Source organism: Gymnodraco acuticeps, unplaced genomic scaffold (assembly GCF_902827175.1).
Source record: "Gymnodraco acuticeps unplaced genomic scaffold, fGymAcu1.1, whole genome shotgun sequence".
Taxonomy (NCBI): Eukaryota; Metazoa; Chordata; class Actinopteri; order Perciformes; family Bathydraconidae; genus Gymnodraco; species Gymnodraco acuticeps.
Window position 1 is genome coordinate 4,663,319 of NW_022990238.1, and position 24,123 is coordinate 4,687,441.

Consider the following 24,123-nt stretch of genomic DNA (forward strand, 5'->3'; position numbering starts at 1 on the left):
ACTTTCTGAGGTGTGATATTAATAAACACTGGAAGCTCCATAGATAAGCCCCATACATTAGCAATATTCTCTTACATTTTTTCAAGCTGCTTTTACTGCTATAATTTTTCTGATGAAAACTATTAAACCCAGATTTTCTACCAAATAAATTTAAAATAACATGTCAAATGATGGTGATTGTACATGTAAAACAATACAATCAAAATTAGAGTATGATAGGTGCTATGTTGCTGCATATGCATGCTAACATGCTAATGCAGACAAGTTTGCCACCTTAGTTTAAGTAGTGTTAGCATGCATAAAGTACAGTCCTTTTTTAAATTGACTAAAGTTTGAACATTGACCCACAAATGTTGTGAAGCCGCATTTTCTCGATCAATATTGTTACATTTTAATACCACACAATACATGATGTTGTTAGTGTCATGCTGTCCTTTCTGAACTAAAGATATCACTATGTGTGCTGATCCAATTTGTGCGGGTGATTTCTGCACTGTGTCAATAACTACACACACAGGCTTTACTTTTGGTTTTGGCATATTTACAGTCTGCAGTGAAATATATTCAAATTCTTGCTCATGACTGATACCAAATATGGTACTGCCTCCTGCTAACATTAATACATTAATCTAAGACAGAAATGAGAGAAAGATGTTTTATAACAGCATGACTTTCCAATGTGTTTATGTAATATGTGAATCAAATACTTCTCAACAATTATATGAACTACTGAAGCATATATCCTGTTCCAGTACATTTTGATATAAATAGATTGTATTTTGAATAAATTCTAAACATATCAAATTGAAGTTTATACTAGATTTAAACTAGATTCAATTAGAAAAAAGCGTGGAATACACAACACTGCAGGCGGCAAGAGTCCCACAGTTGAGCATTGCAAATTGAGAGGAAGTAAACATGACAGATCTCAGAAAATTTAATATTATGTTAAAATCATGTCGTGTCTTCAAAAGTTATGTTGGTTAAATACTGCTCTTCGCATTGAAAAATCGAGGTGCTCTACTGCCCCCTTAGTCCAAAAAGCGGTAAAGCAACCAAATGACAGCATGTCCTCTGAGATTCTCTTTCTATTTGGTAGTTCAGACATTGATTTGACAATAGATCAATGTGGGTTTGTCATTGTATTTCCATAAGGGAACAGAACATTGGGTTCCATTCACCAAAGCAGAGACTCAAATGCAATCACCACCCAGGAAACTACCCAATACACCCTGACACATACTCACACACTTTATACACTTATTGTGTCCTTTCCTTCCTAGTTGTTAAATGGTGGACACTTCAGCAGGAGTCTTTGATAGCTTTGATCGTTTTTTAAATTGTTCTTGTGCAGGGAAAAAAGGATGACGTGCTGTGAGGATTTAAACCCTCAGCAGCACCAGATCGGTCCCATGATGCCCCCTGAATACATTTATCAAGCCTAGATCGAGAAGCCAGGACACCAGGGAATAAGAGAGTGGCAAACATCAATAAGCCCTTGTCAATAACATTCTAAAAATCAAACAAATACATCTTTAGTTCGTTTGATGATAAAGGTAAAAATGGTATATTGTGTTTTTTTGTTGATTTGTTTTCTCAAGTCTTTCACCTTGGAAGAGTTCAAATTGCACTAAAACGTACAATAAGTTGACTCTCAAATGAAGTGGAATTGTAAAAAAATTGAAATAATCAAGTACAAGTGACTCAAAGCAAAATACCAGGTCTTCAGGATCAGGTCCTCAGCGTTGTAGGTTTACTGTAAATGGCCGCTGACAACACTTGGCACCTCAAGTAAGGCATCTTTATAAACAGTTAGGACTGGGAGAATCATTATTCCCTCATGAAATCAAAAACTCCAGGAGATCCTCCCCTCCTGGTCAGCGTCAAAGTCACGACACTTCGGATAACTTATAAATGAACCCTTGAAACACACACACGTCATCCTACATACAGAACAGAAGAATATTCAACACTGGTGAGTAAAAAAACATTTGAACTTTTAAAAACCTCCACGGGTCCTTTTGGTCACAAAGTTTTAGTCTAATCGAGGATCTTTAATCAATACATGGCATTAAAAGAGGCAAGACTTTCTAATTGATGAATTAATATAATATACATATATTTTAATGTGTTAATTACTACCTAGAAAAATGGTTATCTCCATTTTGCATGTCATTTTGGATTAAACAATGTAGATCAATTAAGTTTAAGTGGGTTTTCCCCTTTCATTGCTCCTGTTATTTCAAAATATACGGACTGGAAATATTTGAGACTTACTGATGATCATAGATCAATATGCATGGCATACTAAACTCAATAGCATCCTAGTTTTTGTAATGATACTCTAACTGTTGAAATGTTTGGCATTTTTAATCTTGAGTAGGAAAATGCGATCATTTGAATATTTTCTGAAATCTGCAAAGATAGTTACACTGAATTTATTCTCATATAGTTTTTTCCTATTGTTGCTGTCTGGCATTAGTTTGTACTTACAATAGGCAAAAGTGATATATGTATATTTCACTGTCATTAAATTGTATTTAAAAGTTAAAACTGTAACAAATATAAAAAACAAGTTACTTTTACCAAACAAAAAATTCCGGAGTGCATGTAAAACAGCATCTAATTAAATCCTCCAAAAAACATTACAATAATTCTGTTTTGTTTATTTCGTTTTCATTAGATATGCCTGAAGAAAAACACAATTGATTAAGTCTGCTATCTCCAGGGACGATTATCTTGGCAAATAACGTCTCCCTCCTCCATCAGAGTGATTAGCCCCACAGGAGTGTGTGTGGCCTGAGGTGGAGCCGGCAGCACGGGGAGGTGAGAAGCCCTGTCCACTGAGAGAAGGAGGGCACGAAAGGCCCACATTAAACCAGAATAGGCCCCTTGATGGCTGTACAAAGAACAATGACAGCCTCTGGCTCCAATAGTCCATTCAGTGGAAGGAGCTCAGGTGTACTGCATGTGCAAAAGACTAATGCAAATCAGCCTGACTCAGAGCAGCTGCACGAAGTCCCGGAACATGTAATGTTCCCGGAGCCTAGAACAAAACCTGACATTTAGGGATTTAAAAAAGCTCCCCAGATATGTGATCTTCCTGTAGGGGCCAAAGACAGAGACACTGAGCTCAAGGCCCAGTACACCTTTTAATGGTATCCTTCATATCTGACTCCTGTTATTATTCCATCAATCCAGCCATTATTGCATTCATCTTTCGTGTTACCATCCTTTTCTGGTCAGAAATTAGCTTTAGGAATAGCTAAATGTCAGAAACAGGCTTTCAAGAGCTCCAGGAAATGACTGCTCTTAAGAATCTTAAACAATTGTCTACGTGCAACATATGAACTCTGCCATTTTAATTTGAGTATAGCTGCCCTTTTATTCTGCAGTAAAAGGGTGGGGCTTTTAGTATGAGTCCCTTAAGTGAGTTAGATGTCCCTATATACGGGGAGTCAAGCTTCCCAGAGGAAGGTCCACACAGACACAATAACAAGATAACAGCCTGAGGAGAAGCCCTGACGCTGTTTGTAACATGTTTTTGTTGCTCTCTGGGAAATGTCTCATTTACTCTGTGGCGAGTTGAACTCTATTGAGAATTAACTTCTCAGCAAACTAGAAACAAGGCTTCTAATGTGCTTCAGAGCAAGAACACAAGATGAAATACAAGTTTCCATGATAAACACCTGGGCCCAGGAGTTCAAAACTTTTAATCTCAATCAGATCCGATCAGATTTTGAAATCCCATTTTTTGTAATCCAGGATCAGACAAATCGGCCAAATGTTGTCCCTGGAGTTCAAATCAATTCAGGATAGGATTACCCTGATCCAGATTACGACTTTTCAAGATGACTAGATCCTGAATATCAGTGCTTTAATCCTACCGAGCGCCATCTAGTGGATATGAAAAATACTACAAGGAAGACAAGAGACCACATTGCAGAGACATCTATAATGTCTAATTATATATTTTTATTTGAAAGGTGATGACAGATGATGGACTTTTTTTTTGTTGAAGATATTTTTACTTTAATCTAAATTACATTTGTGATTGACAATCTTTGCTGTGATAATTTTATGAGCATAAACATTTATGTCATCGACATTTGGTTGAAAACAAAATAGGCCACCACAAACGTGAGCAAAAATGGAAAAAATACAATGTATTTCCCATGAAGGCTAACAATTGTGTATTATTTCAGTTAACAAACTTTGCCATCTAATTTAAATTGAAACATATTTTAAAATAAATTGTACAGTACATTTTGCTCTGGTAATCCACTGGAAATCCACCCCTCTGGTGGGATCAGGATAATCCAGTTTTTTGGGATCAAATTGATCCCAAACCTGTGTTGTCGGTTTGAACTACCCGTTTTGAAGATGTGATCCAGATTAAAGCTTGGATTGGATTTCCTGATCCGATCGGATATCAAAGTGATCCTAATCCTGTTTTTTGGTTTTGAACTCCCCAAAATCCAAATCTGATCCGACCAGATAGGGATTAAAAGTTTTGAACTCCTGGGCCCTGGTGTTAATGGGAAATTGTATTGTAAGTGAGTGAATGATGTCTAGAAAATGGTAAACCCTAACCACTATTAATTTTCCTTTTTCCACCAGGGTCCTTTTGCAGTGACAAAATCATGGAGAGAAATTTTTCTTCAACCACTGTCCAGACTCTACTCCCTCTTAACACCACTGCTGGCACCAATGCCACAGCAGAACCCTTCAGTGTGTTTGACGGATGCGACCATCAGGTAGAGGGTATTCTCTTTGATCTGACCCTCCAGAGCATCAACGTTATCGTGGGATTCCCAGCCAACTTACTTGTCATTGCAATCCTCATCCGAAATCGCAAAGAACCCACAACTTCAGACATATTCTTGGGCTGCCTGGCTTTCATGGATGCCTATTTTAGTGCCATACCCCCTCTCATCTTCCTTAACCTGTACTACTGGCAGAGCAAAGAAGTTTGGTCAGCAGTCAAGTTTTCTTATGGTGTAAAAGACACTAGTGGGCCATTGTTTCTATCCTGTATCTGCCTAGATCGCTTTGTAGCTGTGATCTTTCCAGTAAGGTTTGGGCAGTTTAAACCCATCATTTATAGGTTAAGCCTCTCATTGCTGGTATTCTGCCTTACCTTTGCTTACTCTGCTGCCAAGGCTGTGGGAGGCCTCCCCAACTTTGAAAAGGTGTTCACTGGTGAAATGCTGGCAACATTTACTTGGATGGTCTTGTGTAATGTGAGCATACTGTGGGCCCTGAAGAAGTCCAGCAGGGCAGGAGGGAAAGATGAGATGCACCCCATGAAGAAGAAGGCCTTCAAGACAGTGCTGTCCATCCTTTGTATCATTGTGTTTAACTACCTGCCACCTGTAGCACTGTTTCCTTTTGAAGACGTCTACTCCCCTGATGTGTTCCGCTGCTACGTGCAGCCTGTGGGCTTCGCTTTCCTTAACATCAGCAGCACCATCCAGCCGCTTATCTATCTATGTCGTCTGGACAAGGTGCCTTTCTTCTCAGACACCTGCCTGAAAAAGTGCTGTATCTGTGTTAATGCAAAGAACAACAAAACCCCAGCTGCACAAATCCCACCTGCTTAGAAGAAATAATACACATATTGACCCTTGGTTTGATTATTTGATACATGTGTTTCACTGATTAGATTTATTTTATGTAGATTGAAAAAAGATAATCCTGAAAAAAGATGAACCTCATAAATAATGAGTCAACATTTTTACTATAATGTTTTCATAAACTAATCATGTTTAAGATACATTTTCAAAAACAGCACAATATTTATTTGTGTGATACAGTCGACTCTACACAATGAACACCTTTATTACTTTGGTTTTGGCGCCATCATGTGTACAAAAGTGACCAATAAACTCAACTGTAAAGTCTAATCCTTCCTTGTGTGAAGAATGTGATTTGTGTGAGTTTGTGTGTTTTTCTTAAAGTGCATTGTGCTAAAAGGGTTAGACACGTATCCTTCATTCAAAACCAACATAAAATAAAAATAATTACCAATAGAACAATCATAGAAAACATGTGCATCAGTATTATACAATCAGACATAAGGCCATTCAAAATGATTAAACATAAGGAAACTGCAGGCCACAAACCATAACCCACTTATGGATGGACTCAAACTTCATATTTATTCTTTTTCATTTTGTTTAGGAACTATACCTGAATGGTTCCCAAACTTAAAGTGCCGGTGGTGCTGCACCTCGTTTGGAGGCAGGACCAAACCAGCTGCAGCTTGTTTTAAAGGTTTGAGCTTTCATTTATCCAGCATTTTAGGATGTATGACATAAATTGTGATTGGAAGAGCCATATTGGCTGCTTGACCTTCCAGAGAATAACCTAAGCCAATTTTGACAACTTTTCCAATGGCAGTTGCTATAGCATCCACTCCCAAAGTTGCAAAATCTAGAGTGAAAGTTGTCAAGTTTCAGGCCTATATAAATGAGTGACGACAGCCACTAATATTATTTACTTTTTTTTGTTAAAGCTTTGATATATTGGTTGCTGTTTGAATGTAGCCTAATTATAATTACAACAAATAAAACAGAACATGTTTCTAAAGAACATTAACATTTCAGCCAGTAAATCACTAAATACAAATATCCCTGTCCTTCATCCGCTTATTGGCGCAACATTGTGATGAGTACTTTCTCTGGCATTATTGTCAATGGATGACTGTTTTGTGTATAGAAATATGGAAGTAAAGTTTCTGTGAACGTGTGTGTGAATGCATAAATGAGTGTGTCATCAGCAGGGTCAAAGAAAGACATTGTCCCTTTGTTGTAATCCAGTTGCATTTTGACCTGTTTTGGCACTCTTGTAAGTGTCAGGGGGGTCGGGGGGGAGGTCATTGCCCTGAACTCTCCGTCCCGTAAACACAAAGCCCAGAAGCCGTTTTCAGGCCGAGCGCAGACCTCAGAGTTTCTAGGTACAGACAAAGAGGCCACGCCCAGGAGCCAGTCCTGATTACTTCCTGTTTCCACGATCCAGTGGTGGCTTCCTGAGCCCAGTGCGTCCATGCCAACCACTTCTGCGCTCATGTGGAAGCGCTCTGGGTTGTCAGGGCAACCAGTGTGCTGCTTTGAGTAGTGGAGGGAAGTGAGGTCGTCTGACAGGATGAGGCAGGGGTGTGCTGTGTTTGGGTCCAAAATAACAGGGGCTAAAAGACAGGATATTAGCAGAAAAATTGATGAGGAAACACGGTCTGGGTTGAACAATTTTACTCTCTTGGCCTTGAAGCCTTATAGCTATGACATGTACTCACTATAGTCAATTTTGTCCAGCATTTTCTCCCATACTTTATATTTGAGGTTGCAGAGATGCTTTGTCACATCAATTAGTAACCCCGACAAGTTGTCTGAACCAAGAGGTATGCTTCTTTCTCTGTGATAGAAACACATATTTTGGACTGAGAATATGGCATTGTCAACTCAAAGAGTATAAACCCATAACTGTGCTGACCTACCTCTCCTGGGTGGCCTTGAAATTCTGGAAAACAGAAAGAATCACAGTCAAGGTGGGAGGTTTTGGGGAACAATATTAAAAGGTTGATTTATACCTGACTGTACAGACCTTCAACAAGATCATATCTTCTTCTTCCAGCTGCTCCTGTATGATTGAGATGGTCTCTGCGAGCGATAGCACTTCTGCTGACAGTTCTTTAATCTTATCCTTCAATCCTGCAATCTTTTCTTCTTCTTCTTTTTTAACAGCAGCTATTCTGGCTGACTCTTCCTCGTAGAGGATTTGATGCAGTTGCTTGAACTGGCTCTCGATCAATGTCTGGGTTTCTTGTGCTTGATTCTGAGGAAGATTAGGCAAATTCTGGTTTATTTGACCAAATTATTTTTCATTCAAAACCACACATCTGACATCTCATCACATTTACCTTGATAAACTTGAACATGTCTGCAGAGGTCGTCTGAATCCTTTGGAGGCTGTCCATTTTATCTTGTAAGTTCTTGAGTGATAAAGCAAGTTCATCCTGAAAGACAAGCAGGTGAGAGTCAGCAGAGATCATTTCATTTTATATAAGGATGTATCAGAATTATGAGTGCTTTGAATATCTGGGCCCTGGAGTTTTTTCACAATCAGGACAGACTTGCTGGGCAGCATTCTACCCTTGGGTGTTACCTTGAATACATCAGGTGGCCAAAAACAGCAGAGTCCGTTTAAAAGGTTGCTTTTACGATAAAGTCTGGAAACACATTGATTTTTTTCCCCCTTACCTTGCAGTCCAGCACTGCCTCTTCTATAGGCGAGCAGTCGTGACCCTTGTGCAGTTTGGAAGACTGACACACCACACAGATGGGTTGTTTGTCAACCAGACAGAAAAGTTTTAACTTCTCCCCGTGCAGAATACAATTCAAAGTTTCTTCCACCAACATTGAATTCTTTTTGGCCTGCAAAAGGGCTTCACAGACGTTTCTCAGAGCCAAATTGGTGTGAGGGCTGGCCGTAGAGGCTCTTTTCCTGCATACTGGACAGTCACGTACGCCTCTTTCCCAACAGCGCTTCACACAGCTCCTGCAGAAGCTGTGGCTACATGGCAGCAACACAGGGTCTGTAAAGATGTCACAGCAGATTGGACATGTGAGATCCTCCTCTGGGAGAGACATGATCAGTAGCTTGTCACGTACAATGCAGTTAATCCACAGTTCAAAACAGCACAAATCCTCCGGTTTAAGTCCTCATGTACTTATAATGGTTCCTCTGGCAGTAGCATAATAATTTAGCGTGCCTCGTTAAACTTGTCTCTCTAGCCCATGCTCTAGCCTCAGAGCACACTGACAGCCTATCTATTGTTCTTGACATGAAGTAGCAAAGGCTCTTGGTTTTCCTGTGCATGACTTTTGTGGGAGTAACTCAAATCATGCAGCACTGAGAAACAACCCAGTATGTAGCCAAGCTGGGAAACAGGAAATTAAACCCTATTGGCCAGTTGTGGGTGAGCTTAAAACGGGTTGTTACTGCATGTTTGAAATGTCGTGATTCAGGAAATGAACGGGAATGTGGCACAAATGTTTTTAGTCTAGTAAATAATTAATTGGGTAGTTAGCAATTCACCATTTGAAAATGGAATGACCAGGTCAAAACAAACAAGTCATTTCCTATACACCAGTGAACTTAGTGACGAGCATTGTTTCCTAAATGTGTTTACAGTGTGGTATCCATCTTTAAGACCCAGACTGGCTACGCCAGCTCCGAAAGAAACAGGATTTTAATGAACTAAAAACAAAACACTTGCTTCTTGTTAATATACTGTAATAGGTACTCAATTATATTGGCATTGATAGTACATTGTATGCGTCTTAAGCATGTGTGTTACATAATTGGTGAAGGTCTTGAAATAATAACAGAATATTTGCTGCAGGTGCTCACTGTTTAGGATCAGAGGATTGTAATCCTTTTTTATATTCTGAAAGACTGCAAAGAATGCAATCCAAAAAAGGCAGAATTTCAAATAGCAATAAAAATAGACTGATCAAAACAGTGAACATGTCTTCTGAAAGCCTACTTTTTCTAAGGTAAGTTGTAAAGTGGGATTGCAATTGGGGGTGCATGTTTAATTTTAGAGTTATCCTTGATTCTGTATGAAAAAAAACAACGTGCAGTATAGCATTTGTCTTTTAGTGCAAAGGTTTACAATTCAGTGTTCATATTCAGTGTTGGCCAGGGCCGGCCCTTGGCATAGGCAGTATAGGTGAATGCTAGGGGCGCATCAACCCATGGAGGGCGCCAAAAATTGGGGGAAAGAAAACATTTAAACATTTAAAAATGTTAGAAAATGTTTTATTTAAATGTCATAACAAAACAATTTCCCGATTTTGGATCAACAAAGTACATCTCATTATCTTATCTTAAAAGAACTACGCCTATATTGCGTACAGCGCCCATAAACTATGGTGCACCCCCCCCCCCCCCCCCCCCCCCCCCAAATCAGGTAAGTTGAACTGCCCCAGCCCAGCAGCCCCCGGGTCAGAAAGGCAAGGAGAGTCAGGCTAAGGTAAGGTGTTGAGGTGTGAGATTGAGGCCTTTAGTAGACAGTTGGAATGAATGTAAATAGTGGTAAAAACCAGTGGTTTCTGTAAAATCTATTTTTTTTTGTTAAATCGTTTTTGTGTCCAGTTATAAAAACACGGGCACCACAAAATTGAAACCACATTTTTTATGTGGAAGTAGATTACAGCCCTCTCTTCACTTGATTAGGACAGCTCCCTCTGCTGTAATTAATGTAAATTACAGTACAAACCAGAAGTTTATGTGAAATAGTTCTTATTTTGAAATAATGGTTTTTGTGTGCAATTATAGGTTTTAATTTTGTATTTGTGTTCATTTAAAAATAAATCAAACTACCAAAAAACGTAGGGGGGGGGGGGGGGGGGAGGGGGCCCCAGCAAAAATCTTGCCTAGGGCAGCAAATTGGTCAGGGCCGGCCCTGGTGTTGGCGTTCACATTAACTTAGAAACAACATCTAAGAACGTGGGATAATAAAAAAGTTGATACTTCAGAAGATGTTCTCAAACTCCAGTACAAATGTTACTATCTTTGTCCTTTCGAGCCAAGGCTGATTGATGCCATGCTTCAAAGTAATGAAATCATGGAGCCTTACAATCGGCTACACTGTTAACAATGCAAATGAGAGACCTTGTAGACCTCGCTCGCTACAATAGGCCGTGGGTGTGTGTTTGGCGCCGCCAGGGATTTTGGGCCCCATGAAAATATATCACATTGGTTACTTAAACATTCTTAATGTTCTAAAATAGTTTGAGCCCCTGTCAATCACGGGCCCTTAGAATCGTCCTAACTTTTCACCCCCTACGGCGCCCCGTGTGTGTTTGTTTTGTGTGTGCGTGTGCGTGCGTGTGTGTGTGTGTGTGTGTGTGTGTGTGTGTGTGTGTGTGTGTGTGTGTGTGTGTGTGTGTGTGTGTGTGTGTGTGTGTGTGTGTGTGTGTGTGTGTGTGTGTGTGTGTGTGTGTGTGTGTGTGTTGGGGAGGGGGTGTGAGTGAAGTAATTTTTGGAGAATAATGAGAATCTTCGATGGCTTATGTAGCTCGTATCCTAGCGCCCTATCCGCCATTTCCACGGTTCTTGGTCCCTCCCTCTCTCCTCCGTTCTTTGGTTACCATGGCGATGACATCAGGTTGCGCCACCGATTCAGCCCAGTAGACTTTATGAGAGGCGGTGCTGCGAGAAAATCCCGGACGATCGAGAGCAGCAGTCATCATCATCCTGTGAATTTCTGCTGCTCAGATTTCTCATCTCCTACTCGGCCATCCTCGTATTTGTCCAAAATGTGCGAAATTGTGCACTTGCAGTGCGGAAACCAGATCGGTGCCAAGGTATCTTTTGATTTACTTTCTGTGTTTGTTTCGTCAATTTGATGAGACTGGTGCAGGCGAGAGGACAGAGACGTCTAATCCATTCCATCCTCTGAGAATTTCCGAGAATAAATCAAATGCAGTGTCCTCTCTAGATTGACTCGTTGTGCAATGAGTACAAAATTAAAATGTTAGACGATTAGATCATTGATTTCTCTGCAGGGTTTACAGATGGTTTAAGATTCGTGCAACCGTTTAATTATGCCAAAGAAAATAAAAAAGTCAATGTTTATAATTAAATGCAAACTTTATATTTTACTTTTCTACTTTTTTTGTGGAATTCTGAAAGAAATTACATTAAGGATTTACGATAGATGTAAAGTTACAGTGTGCACTCGTCATAGCAGCCTCCTCCCCCCCAACCCCCCCCCCCCCCCATATGACCTATTTACATAATTATTTTGGTGCCAACCCCAGCCACAAAATATCTATTTTACAGCAATCCATGATGTTATTTTGTTGTTTTAACATTAAATAATGTTTTGTTTAGTAGTTTGGAGTGTGTGTGGTTGTCGAGAATGGAAGACACTGTTACTTATCAGATTATTGCCATCTGCTGATTACTCCTGAGACATTCTGCATCTCAGACTAATGGACTACTCTTTTGACCTGCATTTAATCTGATAATTAAACAGACATGTTAGCTTTGCATGTTTAAAAATAGCTTCGTATAAAGTAGCTATAGTATGTGCTATTTCAGTGAACTCAGCTACTTTTAGCTATATTCAGTTTGTACATTTTTATTTTTACCTTGGCCTATATTAACATCATTCTCTCTCTCCTTTCCTCCTACGTTTCTTTTTTCCTTAGTTCTGGGAGGTGATCAGCGATGAGCATGGCATTGATCCCACCGGTGCCTACCATGGAGACAGCGATCTACAGTTGGACAGAATCAGTGTTTATTACAATGAGGCCACAGGTAAGTTACATATTCAGCTTTAACACACATAGCATATTCAACAATCTATTTTCTTCCTTTACCTACCCAGCCCCAGATGCAAAATGATTTACATACACGTCTGAGTTTTACATTAAACACAGCATGCTTAACAAGCTTGTTAGATTGAGGAGTGACGTTGTCAACCAGATTTTAGGTGGAAAATATGTTCCACGAGCCGTCCTGGTGGATCTGGAGGCCGGCACAATGGACTCAGTCAGGTCGGGTCCCTTTGGGCAGATCTTCAGACCCGATAACTTCGTCTTTGGTAAGCTGTGTGAAGAATAAGTGAATATACACTGAGCTGATATTAAAACGAAGATTTTTTCTTCCATAAGAATAGCTTCCGTGTGTTTCCTCCAATAATTAACTGTATTCACTACATCAGGTCAGAGTGGAGCTGGAAACAACTGGGCCAAGGGCCACTACACTGAGGGAGCCGAGCTGGTGGACTCCGTCCTGGATGTCGTGAGGAAAGAGGCGGAGAGCTGTGATTGCCTCCAAGGCTTCCAGCTCACTCACTCCCTGGGTGGCGGTACTGGCTCTGGCATGGGCAAGATCCGCGAGGAGTACCCCGACCGCATCATGAACACCTTCAGCGTGGTGCCTTCTCCCAAGGTGTCCGACACCGTGGTGGAGCCCTACAACGCCACTCTCTCCGTCCACCAGCTGGTCGAGAACACAGATGAGACCTACTGCATTGACAATGAAGCTCTTTATGATATCTGTTTCCGTACACTCAAACTCACTGAAGAAACACACTCCTCAATGTCAGTTTCGGTACTTTAATGACAAGGGTGACGACACCCTGAAACAGAGCAATGCCGCAGGATAAGCTGACAAAGTACTACATACATGCATGTCATGACCAATACACATATATTCAATTACATAGAGTAAAGACACACCAAACAATAGTGAAAACAGTCTTACATGAGTGAGTGGATGAACGTCTCAACTCGAGGCGGAGTGAATGAACAACATGTGAACTAAAATGGCCGCTCGGCACTTCCGGGTCAAAGCACGGCATATCTGGACAGCGACAGCAGTGACGCTGCCCTCTAGTGGCCGGCGATAAACTCTTCATCCCCCCCCAGACCGGAAAACTATGGGCCGGAATAGATTAACGGTCTAAATCCAGCTGCCGGACTCGGGCTCGTAACATGCAGGCGGCCTCCTCACGCGGCCTGGCCGAGTAGGCTGGGGCAGCGTCGCCGGTGACTGCGGCACCGGTGCGCCCAGGAAGGCACCCGTAGGAACGGTGAGGTCAGAGGACGCCTCACCGGCAGGTGCCGGTGGGGAAGCGCCCATAGCTGAGTCGCGGGGTCCAACAGCCGGCCGCTGAGCAATCCCCTGGGGCGTCGCCCATCACGGGTGGATAGGTGGGGACTGATGGCCCAGAGCAGCGGGCGGCGGCAACGGCGCAGCCGGCTGCTCACGGGTGCAGGGTGTGTCCGGCGTATAGGCACGGAGGAAACGCCGGTTGCGCAGTGTCAAACGTCCCGAACCGTCAACCCTGACCCGAAACTGGTCGTGGCCCGGCGACTCCACCACGACCCCTGACCTGTCCCATTTGTGGGGGCTCGGGCCTTGCTGGTTCTGGAGGAATACCCTTTCGCCGAGTGCCAATGGGCAGAGCGGTCTTGAGTGAGTCCCCAGAGATTCGGTGGTACGGGACATACGGGTCCGAAGGGCGTCCTCCTTCGCCGCCCATGCCTCGCGCCATAGCAGGCGGATGTGCGGGTTCGAGAACTTCTCGAGGCGGTTCACGAAGGAGAGCGAGCCACGAAGGGGGCGGCCGAAGATGATCTGCGCTGGCGAGAGGTTGCAGTCGGGGTCAGGCGTGTTTCGCAACTGCAGCATAGCACGCAGGAAGCGGTCCTGATCAAGGCCGCCCGATGGGCCGGTGTTGGACATCAGGAGGCGCTTAGCGGTCTTAACCGCAACTTCCGCCCTCCCATTCGACTGCGGAAAGCTAACGGACGACACACGGTGTTTGACGTGCCATAAGCGGAGGAAGTCCTCAGTGTGGCTCGCCTTGAATTCTGGACCACCATCGCTCGAGAGCTCCTCCGGTACGCCGAAGGTGGCGAAGAACGAACGGAGGTGTTGGACCAGGCCAGCTGAGCCTGCCAGTACCCGCCGTAGAGCTCAGGACCTCTACCCAGCCCGAGAGACGGTCCCCGACAACTAGGTAGTGGCGGCACCCATAGTCGAAGAAGTCAGCAAACACCGCCTCGAATGGCGTGGACGGGGGTGAGGACGGCAGGGGGGGTGTAGCCGCCTGTGACGGAGCATTGCGGTTGCAGTCTGCACACCCGTCCCTGATGGCCTGAATGTCCCCGGACATCCCGGGCCAGTAAACTATGGCTCGGGCATGCTTCCCCATCGCTGAGGTCCCCTGGTGAGCGGCATGGAGAGGCCGAAGGACTCTCCCACGGAGGGATGGGGGGACCACGACGCGGTCCCGATAGAGCAGGACACCGTCCTGTGCGTAGACGGACTCACAGACCGATGACAGACTCGCCAGGGCAGGGTCATTTACGTAAATCCCACCCTCCTGCTCGATGAGTTGGAGGAGGTGGCCGAGGCATCCGTCAGCCGCTGTCTCCCGTGCGAGGAGGGGCCAAGAGACGGCTCCGAGCTCCCGTGGGTCGTCGCGGATGGAGGCCATGAGTGCTGACTCCACGGCGTCAGGCCCGCTCGGCAGCCCCAATGAGAGGCCGTTCGCTGAGCCCGAGGGGGAAGGATGCCTCAATGTGACATCAGCGGCATAGTTGCTCTTGCCAGGCAGATGCACAATGTCAAAGCACCATGGGAGGGTGCACTGCTTGAGTCTAAACAGACGCGAGTTTGTTATCTCATCCAGCGTACGGTCGCCAAAGATCTTCACCAACGGCTTATGGTCGGTGACCACGACGAGGTTGTCGGACCCCTGCGTGAAGTACCGCGTCTGTTCCAGACCCCAGGCCACAGCTAGGGCCTCTCCCTCGACGGCCGCATAGCGCTGCTCCGCGGTAGCCGTTCCAGGCGTCCGTGACGGTCTTCCAGGTGCCCTTCGGGACGCGGCGTGCAAGGTGGAACGGGGACTCAGTGGCGAAGGTCTCACGTTGGCAGAACTTGTTAAGGGGGGAGAGGTCCACGGTCCTGCGTGGGGAACCGTCGTGCTTCCGAGTGACTACCATACGATGGCACCACGTCACTGGCTCGCCGTATGGCACACGTTCAATGACCCCAAGGGCTTTGTCCCGCAGGAGGTCATCGTGGACCCTCCGCTGCCAGTGTAAAGGCACTGTAGCCGCTGTGTGACATGCCCTAGGTATAGCTGCGGGGTCCACGTGCATCTCGATAGGTGGCCCCTCCATGCATTGTAGTGCTCGATGGGGGCAAGTGTTGAACGTCGACGAGGCATATCTCCCGAGTAGCCAATCTTTCATCCTGTTATTGTTCTCTGGCTTACAAGGGAACGGCAGATACGGGGCGCGCCGGGGGGACCGTGCGCTGAGGACATGTGCACTGGGCGTCCCGGGGGTCACCTGGCCCCACGCAGCCGCCATTGGCTGACCTCGTCGCATTGACGGACAAGGGCTGGTCTGGCGTGTCAGCCGTGTCAGGGCTACACCTGTCCTTGTGCCCCCCTGCAACGTCGTCCAATGGGAAGTTCACGGGCAAGAGGCCGAGGTTGAGCAACGACTCGTAGGAGAGGTACATGGCCCGGACCGAGCTGCTCACATATACCATGGAACGGCAGGATGTGACACGCCCCCCGCTGCAGGTTGTCGAGAGCCTAGCGAAGAACGCTCCCTCGATGGTTATGGGGGAGTGGTTGGCGGCCGACAGGCTGAGGCTGACGGGTCGCAGGTCGTCCCGCGAGAAACCGCAGGCCAGGAACTCCTCCAGCGACCAAAGGTCCGACTGCGCGCCAGTGTCCGCGACGGCGGATATCCGAGCTCCATCGGCCGAGCCCCGGTTGCCGGTGCCATCCCTCAACCCGACTGGCATGTCCATCGAGATGGTGATTAATGCTCGGGGGTGGTCTCTCAGCCTGGCCCGTCTCCATTCGCCCTTGGAGAAGATGTGGTGCTCGAGTCTGATAGGTGCTTGCCTGTTGACACATCCGTGCGACGTAGGGGCGCGGAGTCGGCGATGGCTCCTGTGACGTCGGCCAGGGCGGGCCCCAGCTTGCACCGATGAGACCTGGGAGACCGGCTCCGACCCCATGGCGGCCTGTTGACTGTCGGACGACGGCTGTTAACGCCTCTGTCGTCGGCGGGCCCTGTAGCAGCCGATGCACACCTAGTGAAGCTTAGGATTCCACCCGCGAGGCCCCTCCGTGAAGACGTTAAAGACGCTCTTACATTCTGGGCACGAGGCACGTTTAGCCCCGTCCGCAGGGCTCAGGGCGGGGCTCGTCTGTGGAGTCGTCTTCAGGCGCCGGAATGACGACATGGCTGATAGGGAGGACGACGGGGGAGCGTTACGGGCCATCTCTCTGTTCTCGACGAGTGCAAATTACTTCATTAACTGGCTTAACCAGGATGTCAGGTGTCCCCAGCGTCTCGCGGCGTATGTCCGAGTCATAAATGCCATTGAGCAGAACATCACGGATGATGTGGTCTGTATAGTCCACGTCCTTACCACACTCGCATACCGCATTATATGCGCATGTCTCTGCTTTACCCCGCACTCTGGCAGCGAATGCACGGAATGCCTCATCGCGTTCCTGGCGGAACTGAAGTAGCTCGGTGCGCAGGACGCATGTAGCGACTGGGATGACAGCTAGGTAACGCATGACGGTGATTAGGTCTGGCAAGGGTCCGGAAGCGGCGTCGGGGGCGGCTTTCAACAGGCTGTCTCCAAGTACAGGCCCAGCGCATTGAAACAGCTGGAAGGGGGCCTGGGCATCCCCTATGCCTGAGCCGGCGCGGAATACGTCCCAACGACGGATGAACACGTTCCATTCCTCTATCGACACGCCCACATTAACTTTGGGCCGATCGAGTCTCGGGCCGTGAGGGGCTGGGGCCTGGGCTGGCGTGGCCATGACAGGCGCTGCGTGCTGGTGGCTAAATCCATGAATCGTCAATATAATAATGACGAGTGCTTCAGACAAGTCTTCGGATTCGAACTCGCAGCCGGGGACGGGGCATCCAACAACGACCATGGTGTCGTCATGAAGAAACACACTCCTCAATGTCAGTTTCGGTACTTTAATGACAAGGATGACGACACCCTGAAACAGAGCAATGCCGCAGGATAAGCTGACAAAGTACTACATACATGCATGTCATGACCAATACACATATATTCAATTACATAGAGTAAAGACACACCAAACAATAGTGGAAACAGTCTTACATGAGTGAGTGGATGAACGTCTCAACTCGAGGCGGAGTGAATGAACAACATGTGAACTAAAATGGCCGCTCGGCACTTCCGGGTCAAAACACGGCATATCTGGACAGCGACAGCAGTGACGCTGCCCTCTAGTGGCCGGTGATAAACTCTTCACTCACCACCCCCACCTATGGAGATCTCAACCATTTGGTGTCTGCCACCATGAGCGGGGTGACCACATGCCTGCGTTTTCCCGGCCAGCTCAATGCCGACATCCGTAAACTAGCCGTCAACATGGTGCCCTTCCCCCGTCTGCACTTCTTCATGCCAGGCTTCGCCCCCCTCACCAGCAGGGGCAGCCAGCAGTACCGCGCCCTGTCCGTGCCCGAGCTCACACAGCAGATGTTCGATGCCAAGAACATGATGGCTGCCTGTGACCCACGCCACGGACGCTACCTCACCGTGGCTGCCGTGTTCCGGGGACGCATGTCCATGAAGGAAGTGGACGAGCAGATGTTGAACGTGCAGAACAAGAACAGCAACTATTTCGTTGTATGGATCCCCAACAATGTGAAGACCGCCGTCTGTGACATCCCGCCCCGTGGCCTCAAAATGGCTGCCACGTTTATCGGCAACAGCACCGCCATTCAGGAGCTCTTCAAGCGCATCTCTGAGCAGTTCACCGCCATGTTCCGTCGTAAAGCCTTCCTCCACTGGTACACCGGGGAGGGCATGGATGAGATGGAGTTCATTGAGGCAGAAAGCAACATGAACGACCTGGTGTCCGAGTACCAACAGTACCAGGACGCCACCGCTGAGGAGGGCGAGTTTGAGGAAGACGGAGATGAGGAAGTCGCCTAAGAAATCTGCCATTAAGGCCTCCAAACTTCATTTTTCCTCAACTGTTCCTTACATCCCTTTCCATCAGGAATTTACATTCACACTCTGAAACATCATCTAATCCATCGCTCTAGTATTAGACATTGATGTGTACCAATACTAGTACATTTAATGCTTTAAATGTTTTTGAATGTTGTTTTTGCACTGAATTACTGCCATCCTTACATTTGTCCTGTCATTGCCTTGCAGAATTAAAAACCAAGTGATTTTAACTGTGAATCCTTGAATTTGGAGGGTAAATCAAATGTTAATAAAAGCCACTTTTACTGCCTCTGAGTATTTTATTGGTTCACTTAATCTGACATAAATCGAGAATTTACAGCACTTCAGTGTATGTTCTGCAACCCCCCCGACAAGTAAAGTAAATGTAAGTCACAACATGCCATGTTTTCAAATTATTATTCTATTTAACTACAGAACAGTATATGTAATTCTTTATAATTGTTTATTTGACAAAAGGCATAAATAAACATGTTACATTTTAAAACATCTGATTAATCATGACGCATTATGAAATGCATGGTTGATCCAATTTAATTTAACTACAGAGGGAATACTTATAATACGTAGTGTAAACAATTTCTTGATTTAGCTTAATATAATTTCTCAGCATAACTTTTTATTGTACAGCTGTCTATATAAAATATAATATACGTTTTTAAACTGTAATAAGATGTTGCATTGTTATTATTATTAGTCTGAAAATTATTTGTCTTGATTTAAAATGCAATGGACTCATCAGGACTAAAAATATATTGCTTTTCCCTGTATCAAATCAAAAAAAGCTACATAGTAAATGGCAGCCTTGATAAGAAAATACATCTCTAAACTAAAAGATTAGTGGAGATAAAATACTGAAAGTCTTAATTTGTGCGAAATAAATGTTCAAAAACCTCCTTGAAAATGTTCAAATCTGTGAGATCCATACTGTACATCCAGGTGCATTTTTTCATAATGCCACACAGGAACCATTCAATGCCCATTGAAATGAAAGCAGTAAGTAAATGCATCATGTGAATAGGCCTCAAACCTGGCAATAATGTCCTCTCTTTATCTATGCTATCCTGGCTCCAAAATGGTGGAATGAGCTCCCCATTGAAATCAGGACAGCAGATAGCTTGCACATCTTCCGGCGCAAACTGAAAACTCATCTCTTTCGACTCCACTTTGAGCGATAGAATTACTAACAAAGCACTTATATACTAATAAAACACTTATATACTAACAAAGGACTGGCTTATCTAAAGCCAGTTGAGTAGCACTTGAAATGTTTTAGCTCTATGAAACCTGATGTACTTATATGATTCTGTTTTCTTCAAGTTTGTATCTTGTTGGTCGAACGCACTTATTGTAAGTCGCTTTGGATAAAAGCGTCAGCTAAATGCAATGTAATGTCATTATCCTGGGAAGGTGTTTCTTTGATTGATCAGCTGAAGGTAGACACCACAAAAAAATGTCATCCTTGAAGGATTTTGTAAAAACACAAAGCTTAAGATCTCAAATGAGTCTTTCCTCCTTTGGTAACTTTAGAGCATCTGGTGCTGCCACACCATGTGCACCAGACTGTTCCTCAGCACTGGGTCTATACGTCCCTTCAGTCTGCCTCCTCTTTTTCACCACGCAGAGGAGCCAGCCAAGAACGGCCAGGACTATGGCCAGAACACCCAGTGTGACTGTAGGGGCCACGATGGCTGCAATGTTGGGTCCGTCCTAATAGAAAGATACAGAACATTTGAAAATCTGGTGACACTGGTTACTCTTGTTAAAGTCATTTAGTGGTCAAGATCATTTCTATTTACTTACATCGGTGGCATTAGAACGGGTCTCGCTTGCAAGCATAGTATAATTTCCTGTGAAAAGAAAAGAAATGTCAGAAACACTGCAGTTAAGCCTTTCTTTTCAAAACCTTTCAAAAAGTTCTACATGCTTGCCTGTTTATTGTACATACAACTGAAGATGGGCTTTCTCACTGCTGGATAACTGGTAACCTATTAACTAAAACAATCCCCCATTCACAATAATCTACGATGCATTTCAACAGTTGTTTAAATGCACAAGCATGTTAACTGGTGTTATTGAGTAAGGTTACTGCATTTGTATGGAGATGTTTTAAACTTCAGCCGTAACCTGGTTTCACCTAGTAATGTAGTCTAGTGGACTCAAAATAATTAATTCAGTTTTTCGGGAAATGTACTTTTTGGCCGAGACAATTTTCAGGCAACCGGCTCCAGGATGGGAAGTAGCTGCCTGTAAAACTGCAAATTGTTGTTTTTATTTTTCAGTTCTAATACAAGATGTAAAACATGCTTAAACCCTTTAGTGTGTAAACGCATTCACTGAAAAAAACTATCAATTCATGAAGAAAGGAATGTAGGCTAAAGAGGGATCCTTTAAAAGTAGTTGATATAAAGTGCAAAATGGATTTAAGTGAGGTGTGACTAACCTTTTTTAAAAAAAACTCATGTTCAAACTTACTAACAGGAGGCAGATATTGACCTACTTTGAACTGTTATCTAGTCACATGAATTTCATTTATTTTTAATGCAGGGTTAGAAAAAAATGGAACCAACAGCACAGTAGAAGTAGTTTCATGCCCACAGTGCAGCATATGATATCCAGACAGCCTATTGCTGTTCCCAGACATTTTCTCTATGACCAGCCATGTGATTAGTCAGTGACATCTCGAAACTACAAAGTTACTAAGTAGAGTGAATGAGGAGGAGGAGCTCAGGAATGCCGAGTGTACTGCGGTTTTACAGTCAGCTCAGTCAAGCAACATGCTAGTTTGAAATACAAGTAAAATACACACAAATAGCTCTTTCGTTTGTTTGTTTGTTTGTTTAGGGAAAAACTATTTAACATCATTTTCATTCAAGAACATTTTGTTTTGGAAACGTAAACCCTCCTTTGAAGTTTTTCGAGTCAATCATTCACTAGGGCAAATAGTAAACTTTGCAAGGTCACAAGTAGGCTAACTTGATTACAAGCAACAGGGGTTACAGCGGGGAGCCGAACACATTGTGAAATTGAATTATTTTGCATGTGTAATTGTGGATAAGATAACACCACATATACGTTAAGCTCATTCAAATATGGCAGTGTTTTTTTTAATGCATTACTTAGTCTAATACTCTTGCAAAAAGCTGACAAAACTGTGCATGTTCTAACTTTGTTCTGGAATGTAGGCTATCGTTTGTTTTTATTTATCATGGCAGGCTACAATGGTGAGTGTGAGTGCATGTGTTAAGGTGTGGTAAGATGCTCATTTGTGTGGGAGTTTTGAGGGTGAAGGGATGGTCACTGACTCACCCCTGACAGGATTACTGCTCAGGAGCAACAGTATAACACTCCTGACCACAACTCCAGGCCTGGCCAGCACATCCGGACACGCCGCCATCTCTACCCGTGACCAGCAGGGCAAAGTGAGGGCTGACATGGGACTCTGGGACATCAGCTTGGGTCCATCATTAGTTCCAACATTCACTGTGTGGATTTATCGCCCATCTGGAACAGCTGAAGGCACATTATTGTCAGTGGAGTAACGATATTTGTTCCTTTTATTCTATTTCTTAGTTCACTTTGACACTGACAAAACTTGTTCCTTTAAACTGTTGACTCATAAACACCATACAACTACTGAGTCACACATTCAGTCTGATGTTGAATCACCATTAAACCTGCTCAGACCACAGGGAAAGAATAAGATATAAATAGCATTTTAACTGAATACAGCCTAAATGTTTAACCCCTTCTCATTGGCAGCATTAGTATGGTATGTGCAACTAATAACAAAGAAAATATGTTGTAAAATTAATTTAGCAAAAGCTCTGTTAGACACATACCATTGATCCATTCAGGTGATCGAATCAAAACGGGAAACATCGAGCAGGTGTATTCCTCGCTTCCGCCCCACCTTGTCATAAACTGCAACAAATGGTTTAGTCCAACAGGTGAAATCTCGAGAAAAACACCGTGCTTCCAAAAAAAGCTTGTATAGATCAAAGATTGGACTACATCCTCGACTGTCTGCTCTACCAGTGGTGTTTTATGTAAAGCAGTTTTTTTGTCTACTCTTCAGATCGCCATTGGTCACATGGTTAAGTTTCGTATTACATTACCTGAGCGCAGTTATCCACCTGCAGCAGAGTGAACAACAGATACTCCTTTGTACAGAGTCAAAGAAAAGCGTAGTTTACTGAAGCACAGCAGACCCGATCACTCCTGTTGCCATGAAAACAAAACTCCTTGAAACACACATACTATCAAAAAGATCACTTTGATCACAGGTGTGTCAAATAATGCCAATTTACCTCCTGATTCTGGATTTAAACTGAAGCTTTTTTTGAATAGTATGATGCCAGGTCGCTCTCACTTGCTCCAACCTGCTTGAGTAGACAGTGTTTTACTGTATTCCCCTGCACAGCTTACCTAGCAACCTGGCTGCGGGTGGTGGGATGAAACAGCGCCTCCCTCAGGTTTGATCAGGTTACCCAACATGAGGAAGGATATCAACATTCCTGAAATATTTTAAGGATGAATTCTGCGGCCAGCTGGTCCAGTGGACTCTAATCCTCACCTAATCTCCCCCTTCTCATACTCAGAGGGGCAGGGAAAATGTAGGCTGCTTCAAGCCTAATCTGCATAGTTTTTCATTTGAACAGTGAGAGCAGCGAAGCGTTCTAGAAAAGCAGATAACTGCTATTGAAAATGACTCCCATATTACTGCAGTTTTTAGTATGAGAAGATGCCAAACCATTATTATGAAATGTCTTATACTGTGGTTTTATTTAAACTACCTATACTATTTGGTAATGACAATGGGCTGTGTCAGGCAGACAAAGTTACTTTATAACATAACCTTAATAGTGAGAGTTATTGTCTAACCACAGTATAGTAATGCCTAAGTATATGTGTTGGGGTGGTGGTGATATGGAGCTGAACATTTAGCTTGCTGAATAAGGCATGCATTATTATTTTTAAGTTTTTATTCACTTTCACAACAGCTTGTGGCCGTCTAATTTCATGAATGTGCATTACATTTAAAATATGGAAATACTAATTAATTGAAAATAAGGCATTAAACTCCCATCAGCAATTGTTTTGAATGTAGGAAAGATATGAACAAACTGTCGGACTTTGTTTTTTTCATTTCTTTTTACAAAGGCTTATTTATTTTTGGAACCAGCCTTTAGAAAGCCTGCTGTTGTCTGTTGTCCCGCATACAATTACTGCAGGCATGTGGTGTGTGGAACCATGACTAGTAGTACATTGACATGTGCCTGATCATGATGTAAGCCCATATTGAAACAAATGCAAGCTTTGTGAAGCTGTGACACATCAATTTGTGTTCTGAAGAGAACTGTTTCAATTAAAGTTTCCAAAGATGTATTGTGGCATTGTTTTTACTTGATTGCATTAATAGATATGTGTGAGGTGAGAAACCACATATTTTTATTTCCCTGCACCTCTCAGTCCAAGGTAAAGCAGTGGGCTTAATGTTTAACAGTTGGAAACCAAAACAGTAGCAAAACATATATG

General features: G+C 44.0%; 4 protein-coding genes across 5 annotated transcripts; 2 read left to right on the forward strand and 2 right to left on the reverse strand.

Annotated features, from left to right (window-relative positions):
- Window positions 1-4,643: 4,643 nt before the first annotated feature.
- LOC117548600 (G-protein coupled receptor 183-like) lies at window positions 4,644-5,603 on the forward strand. The gene has a single exon (XM_034219963.1). It carries the CDS (start codon window positions 4,644-4,646, stop codon window positions 5,601-5,603), a length of 960 nt encoding a protein of 319 aa, XP_034075854.1.
- Window positions 5,604-6,217: 614 nt separating this feature from the next.
- Window positions 6,218-8,870, reverse strand: LOC117548752 (nuclear factor 7, brain). Its single transcript, XM_034220191.1, has 6 exons — window positions 8,259-8,870; window positions 7,919-8,014; window positions 7,603-7,833; window positions 7,496-7,518; window positions 7,295-7,413; window positions 6,218-7,189 (listed from the first exon to the last, which is right to left on the reverse strand). Exons 1-6 carry the CDS (start codon window positions 8,646-8,648, stop codon window positions 6,651-6,653), a joined length of 1,398 nt encoding a protein of 465 aa, XP_034076082.1. The 5' UTR covers window positions 8,649-8,870; the 3' UTR covers window positions 6,218-6,650.
- Window positions 8,871-11,206: 2,336 nt separating this feature from the next.
- On the forward strand, window positions 11,207-18,856 carry tubb4bl (tubulin, beta 4B class IVb-like). Its single transcript, XM_034219726.1, has 5 exons — window positions 11,207-11,372; window positions 12,222-12,330; window positions 12,506-12,616; window positions 12,737-13,091; window positions 17,859-18,856. Exons 1-5 carry the CDS (start codon window positions 11,325-11,327, stop codon window positions 18,544-18,546), a joined length of 1,311 nt encoding a protein of 436 aa, XP_034075617.1. The 5' UTR covers window positions 11,207-11,324; the 3' UTR covers window positions 18,547-18,856.
- Window positions 18,857-19,077: 221 nt separating this feature from the next.
- crb3a (crumbs homolog 3a) lies at window positions 19,078-23,024 on the reverse strand. Of its 2 annotated transcripts, none has more exons than XM_034219723.1 (5): window positions 22,704-23,024; window positions 22,428-22,509; window positions 21,895-22,098; window positions 20,389-20,435; window positions 19,078-20,295 (listed from the first exon to the last, which is right to left on the reverse strand). In XM_034219723.1, exons 3-5 carry the CDS (start codon window positions 22,034-22,036, stop codon window positions 20,083-20,085), a joined length of 402 nt encoding a protein of 133 aa, XP_034075614.1. In that variant the 5' UTR covers window positions 22,037-22,098; window positions 22,428-22,509; window positions 22,704-23,024; the 3' UTR covers window positions 19,078-20,082. The 2 variants fall into 2 exon arrangements, with proteins under 2 accessions (XP_034075614.1, XP_034075616.1); XM_034219725.1 differs by having other exon boundaries at window positions 22,896-23,009.
- Window positions 23,025-24,123: the final 1,099 nt, after the last annotated feature.